This window comes from Epargyreus clarus, unplaced genomic scaffold (assembly GCF_041222505.1).
Source record: "Epargyreus clarus isolate Ecla_fem2 unplaced genomic scaffold, WU_Ecla_fem_2.2 ptg000024l, whole genome shotgun sequence".
NCBI classification, from domain to species: Eukaryota; Metazoa; Arthropoda; class Insecta; order Lepidoptera; family Hesperiidae; genus Epargyreus; species Epargyreus clarus.
The window spans coordinates 7,553,968-7,560,451 of NW_027332231.1; the positions used below are offsets into that span (position 1 = coordinate 7,553,968).

General features: G+C 33.1%; 1 protein-coding gene across 1 annotated transcript; it reads left to right on the forward strand.

Moving 5' to 3' along the window:
- The first annotated feature begins 812 nt into the window (after nucleotides 1-812).
- On the forward strand, nucleotides 813-4,939 carry PIG-K (Phosphatidylinositol glycan anchor biosynthesis class K). Its single transcript, XM_073086230.1, has 7 exons — nucleotides 813-1,105; nucleotides 1,235-1,513; nucleotides 2,121-2,329; nucleotides 2,895-3,012; nucleotides 3,659-3,769; nucleotides 4,098-4,279; nucleotides 4,820-4,939. Exons 1-7 carry the CDS (start codon nucleotides 1,046-1,048, stop codon nucleotides 4,890-4,892), a joined length of 1,032 nt encoding a protein of 343 aa, XP_072942331.1. The 5' UTR covers nucleotides 813-1,045; the 3' UTR covers nucleotides 4,893-4,939.
- Nucleotides 4,940-6,484: the final 1,545 nt, after the last annotated feature.

Genomic DNA, 6,484 nt, shown 5'->3' on the forward strand with positions numbered 1-6,484 from the left:
TAATTAAAGTTAAAAGTTTTAATTTTTTAACTTTAATTTTGTTTTTTAATTTAAAAAATAATAAAGTAACGTTCTATAAGAATTATGAATATTGGGCCTGCTTGTAGCCTCTGGAAGTGCTTGTTTATAATAATAGTGTTACTCTATGGTTATCATTTGCTTGTTTCGTCAATGATTTTGGTTAGCGATGGCCAGTGAATCCAAAGTTTACCGAAACCGAATCAAAAGTTACGTCGAACCGGTTTGACCAAGCAGTGATGATGCAAATTCGTATTACGACTTTAATCTCGTTTAGGGCCCACGATTGGGTTTGAAAAAGTCATATTATTATTTATTGAATGAATTATAGTCTGTATAAAGCTTATGTACATTCCTGTCCAACTAAGGTTGAATAGAGTTTGAAACTAGAGAGATTATTATTGATTTACTCTTGTTATAATATTGTATATTGTCATTGTTGTTGCTTTTAATTATCTAGACGCCGTATAATAATAATAATGAGATGTATTTTTATATTAAAACACGTATTCGAATGGCTAATCTGTCCAGCCATTCGGTTCTCGAAATAGTCTGGCGATTTGGTTCGAAACTCAAAACTATTCGGTTATTTTATCTTTGAGGCAAGGAGTCGTACGATGAACTCCGGGTCTTAAAGCTATATAAACCGGTATGAGATATTGTATATTGTAGATCGGTTTGATTCGGTTTGTGCTCAAATCGATTTGACTCTAATAACCAAACCGAGTTGAACATCACTTATTTTGGCATTTTTGCGTTTCCGTCAAATTTTGACATTCCGTTTCCGTCCGCTGTCTGTACTGACAGTCTGTAACTGGACTGGATTGTTTACAAAAATGATCAATGCAATTAATTTGATTCATTGATTTATCTTGATATTCGTTGATAATAATTCATATCATATTGTTTCCAATCATAAATTTAGTTACAGAGACAGTATTAGCTTATTATGTGGTTAATATAGGTATCCTTCCATCTACAAATAATTAATGTAAAAAAATAGCGTAAATTACAATAAAATACGAAAATGCTGTATTATTTGCTAATCACTTTAGTATTTAGTGTATCGTGCAGTACTGGAGTTGAGGTAAATATCAAGTTTACTTATATTAAAATATATTTTTTTACGATTGACGAACCTTACTATTTTATCTAACTTTGTAGTGTCTTATTACATATCTATCTCATTATACATATATTTTTATGCAATTTTCAGATACCAGAGCGCTTTCAAAAATCAAATCACACAAACAACTGGGCAGTGTTGGTGGATACCTCCCGTTTTTGGTTTAACTACCGGCATGTGGCCAATGTATTATCCATATACCGCAGTGTGAAGAGACTGGGTATTCCTGACAGCCAGATCATCCTGATGATATCGGACGATATGGCCTGTAACCCTAGGAACCCTCGACCGGCGACCATTTTCAATAATGCCCATGAACAGATCAATGTGTATGGAGATGATGTTGAAGTGGACTATAGGGGTTATGAAGTAAGTTATTTCATGTATGAAGTAATTTGTTAGAATTGTTCAAATGTTAGAATTGTGGGTAAAGGTTTGCCAGTGAGTTATGGATACACAATACAAAGTAGCATTATAGCAAATTTGTCTTCAGTTGTATGTATGCAGGTTCAAAATGTCTAGTGGTTGCCTCATATCCAAGCATAACCTTTAATAGATATACAAATTAATCTTATAACAACATTAATTACAAACTAATTTTAAAGTGATAGGCACTTGCACACATAAAGCAGTGATAGTCTAGTGGTTAAGAAACTCGGCCTCTCGATCGAGGTTCAAATCAATACACCTCTGATTTTTGAAAATTGTGTGTATTAGAAATTAATTATCACTTGCTAAAAGATGAAGGAAAACATCGTGAGAAAACATGCATACCTGAGATATATAAAAAAAATCTCAAAGGTATGTGAAGTCTACCAATACGCACTTGGCCAGCGCGGTGGACTATGGCCCTGTGCTCAGCAGTGGGACAGTAATGGGTTGTTGATGAAGGCACTTGCCAATAAAGCCTATCATATTGCACTGTAGTGATTTGTAAGTTTGCATATTGAAATATTTATGTATCTTTCTTTTTCAGGTTTCAGTAGAAAATTTTGTTCGGCTTCTAACTGGCCGTGTACCCCCTGACACTCCCCGCTCAAAGCGTCTACTCACTGATGAAGGCAGTAACATATTAATCTACCTCACTGGTCACGGCGGGGATGGATTTCTAAAGTTCCAAGATTCTGAAGAAGTGACTAGCCAAGAGTTAGCTGATGCATTGGAGCAAATGTGGCAAAAAAGGAGGTATTACATGCTGATCATAATCAAAATTTTACTAAACGGAATCTTATTCTTAGTTGTTAGTTCAGTAAATTATCTCTGGGTCAAGAATACTGTAGAATTTCTGGATGGTGAATTAAGAGGATGGACAAATTATGTTAAATAATGACTAAAATTCATTAGTTTTGAAGGTGGTAGAACCCTTTGTGATTGGACTTCGGCGGCACCACCGCCGCACCTATTTCTACCTAATAACAGTAGTGTTTGGCGCTACTGTGTTTCATTTTGAAGGGTGCGGTAAGGGAGACAGACTTTTGCAAGGCGTTTCAGCTTAGTCCTCAGGGGTAGCGGCGCATCTGCGCCCGACCTCAGGTAGGAATATCTAATCGTATTTGGGGTTGATTACAGATGTCCATGGGCGGCAGTAGCCACTTACCATCATGGTAATGATGGACTGCATGCTCATCTGCTACTCCCATATTATAAAAAAAATAAATAGTTAAATCTAAAAGAATTGAAGAATTAAAAAAGAATTTGATTATTACATTCTCATGATCTTGGTGTTATATTTGCATCCTTGTATTTTCAGGTATAATGAAATTTTCTTTATAATCGACACATGCCAGGCTTCCTCTATGTATGAGAAGTTTTACTCGCCAAATATTCTCGCAACTGCTAGCAGTTTAGTCGGTGAAGATTCACTTTCCGTAAGTACATTGTATAATGTATTAATTGCATATAATATTGGATAGTACATTGAAGGAGAGAAGATATTATGCAAAAGAACTATAAAAAAGAGTATACTTTTTTGCATATAAAAATAGCCCATTTGAACCACATCAACTTCTTCATCTATCACTAAGGTATATGATCAAGTTCATGGGTAGGCCGTGGAGAAAAATTGTGAAGGCGAAAAGAAACATTATGAACTCAAACTAAATTAAGAATGTAGGATTTATAATTGCGACTTTATAATTAAAACACTCAACGACGGTCTACCGAGTACGTGGAGCGCTTGCGCATCTGTCGGAGGATACGATCAAACTGACAGTAAAACTGTAAACCCCTCCAGTACTCGGAGTTACGTCACCACGTCAAACTGATTCGATTCGATTAAATTTGTTAAGAGAGGGTAGTAATCAAAATCACATCTGCGATATTACGATGATTTCTGCGAAATTTTCGCGATAATATAATAATTATTATAGATAATTTATCTACAATTGGTATTCATATAATATTGTTTTGAAGGTAGTTGTGTGTCTATCTTATTAAAGGGTCGTTCCATTACATTTTTTGGATAATGCTTAATTCAATGTTTATATGTCTGTAAATAATTTCAAATCGTTACAGCATCACGTGGATTCGGCGATCGGAGTGTACATCATCGATAGGTACACATACTATGTGTTGGAATTTCTAGAAAATGTGCATCCGAACAGCAAGAAAACGATGTCGGAATTTGTAAGTAATGCCATTTTAATGGTAATTCACTTTTAACATATTTTCCGGATCACACATGTATTAAACATATTTTTTTTGTTAAATATCTTTTTATTATTTTATTGGTACTTTAATATGTTTATTTTATGGCCTTCCTTTTCGTGCAAAGGGTGAAATGATTCCTATGAGTTATTCCTGTGATAAAGTGACGTATGACAAAAGTAGTCAAGACAAAAAAAGTTAACAATTAATGGTTTTCGTATTATTTATGCCTCGTTTAACTTTATAATAGATTGTCATTTATTCAGTAAACACAAAAAAATATATATGCTAATATATTTATTTACAGCTTGCAGTATGCCCAAAGAGTGCTTGCCTGTCAACAGTGGGGGTTCGTAGGGATTTGTTCAAAAGGGACCCCAGTAAAGTGCCCATTACGGACTTCTTTGGGTCAGTAAGACCAGTGATCATCACTACGGATCCAATCAATATTCTGGACATACCAAAGAGAAAGAAGAAAAATACTGTTGTGTGAGTTTATTTTTTATAATATAGATGTAGGTAAAGAATATGTAATCTACCTCATGGTAAGTGTACCGTCGCCCATGGACATCTTTAACCAACTTCATATATAAAAGGTTACGATTGAACTCCTAAGTATAAAAATTGTCGCCTCATATGTATGTAAGCCAACATCAACACCCTTCCACCAAAGTCCAAGAACTGATTTATGCTGGAAATGGGTGTGGCGGTGATACATCCCCGGTCGAACCATTCTCGTACTCACATACTTTTAGTTTTATAAAAGCATTTTTTTATAATTGAAGTAAATGGAACATCTGATGCAAAGCAATTATAGTGTATGGATATTATTTTGTAACGCTACCAACGTCGCCAATGCTTCGCTGGCTTATGGAGGTGCTTTTTTTTGTACCTTATATTTGTTGCTTCTTATGCTAATGTAATCACAAAGTTTAGATAATAGTCATTTATCCTTTAAAGTTTTAAGTTTTCTAATAAATAGCACATTATTACCATTAGTGATTTTAATATAATAACCTTCTATTCCAGAAATGCAACCAAAGAACCTGAAAAAAGGAGCTATCTTCCCCAATTTCCAATGCATTTAGTACAAAATACTTAGAATGTAATATTAATTACTTTAGCAATAAATTACTTGAACAAAAATTGGTGATATTTTTTTCCTTCTAAATCTGGTGTATATAAATGAAATATGGGTTTAATAAAACAATCTCGTCAGGTAGGTATTCAATCATATTTATTTCTCTATAAGTACTAAGAATAAATTTTCTTCAACGTTATATAACACAACCGATTCATTTATATTTGGAATCTATAACACGATACAATACAATATTTTAACTGTGCATCTGAAAAGGCAACATTCAACATTAACATTATAATTTCTAGATTATCTCTAAAAAGGAAGTCTCTAAGTTTATGTTTGGATTCGGTTTCGATACCGGGTCAAGTAAATGAAAATAATTACATTATTTGTACGTAAGATAAGTTGGGGTAATATCGGCGCTGAGGTATAACTGTATGAAGCGAACAAGGGCATATTAAAAAAAAATGGCAACACTATACACGTACATTATTATTTTAAGGCATGATTAGGATCTTGACCATTTAAAAGAAACGACCAAATAATTAAAATAAGCCTGAAATCTCAATTGTAAGGTTATCTCCCCGCGCCAATATTACCGTAATTTACACTGTTCCAAGTGTGCTTGCAACACAGAATAAAAGAAAAGTCTAGTTAAGATTATATGAAAGTGTTGCCAATTTCAAAACAGCACAGTTATAATTTTCGTATCGGCAGCAACAAGTACCTACGCACTGCATCCTTGTCTCACATCCTGATATGAGATCAACATCTAAAAGACTATAGCACCATTTCAGTTACTATCGTAGGCCATTACTTTTGGTCTAATATTCGTCCCATTATACTATACATACATAGGTACATTCTTTACACTTACTCCACCTATAAGCGATCTATTTAAATAAATTACTCAAAGTGAAAAGATTCGATAGGTCTATTTTATTTCAAACTTTTTACATTGGTCGCAAAGAAGGGATTTCTTTATATGTATTACAGGCTCATTGAATTTCGTTACATTTCGATTTTAAATGCACAGAAATAAATAATATTGTGTAGGGTATCTTGCAACTCCATTAAGAGTGCCTCAAGCTAGACTATTTATAATTTAATAACTATTTTCATATTTTATGATTAGAGTTTTGAGTTCATAAGTAATCATCTAACTTTTTAGTTTATACATACGTGCATTTTACTTGTACTTTTTTAATTAATTTAATTTTAATATTACAAGAGGCGAAACATGCTAGATAATATAGTTGTATTACTTGATGCTTTAAAGATTAATTTTACAAGACAAAATATACCTAATTAAAGAAAGATGTCTAATGTTATAGTATTTGAGTTTCATATTCTACGTAGTTATTCTACGACTAGGCGTATCTTAGACCGATCTCTAACCGAGTTAATAGAAAAAGTAGATTACATCTAAATAACAAGTAGATATTTCTTTGTTTCTAGTTTTTATACCTATAATTATTTTATACATTCAAAAATGCCACGCTTGAAAATAATTGAAATAATTTAACAAGGTTTTTGAAAGAAATGTATAACATCAAACGCTTAATTAGTTTATTGGTGAAAATATTTTAATTTGCTGAAATTCTGTGTTT

Bases quoted from the DNA above. Each gene is read 5' to 3' on its own strand.
- PIG-K (XM_073086230.1), top strand. From the start codon at position 1,046: ATGCTGTATTATTTGCTAATCACTTTAGTATTTAGTGTATCGTGCAGT. The intron at 1,514-2,120 runs GTAAGTTATTTC...TTTCTTTTTCAG, and splicing joins TGGACTATAGGGGTTATGAA to GTTTCAGTAGAAAATTTTGT. The intron at 4,280-4,819 runs GTGAGTTTATTT...CTTCTATTCCAG, and splicing joins AAGAAGAAAAATACTGTTGT to AAATGCAACCAAAGAACCTG.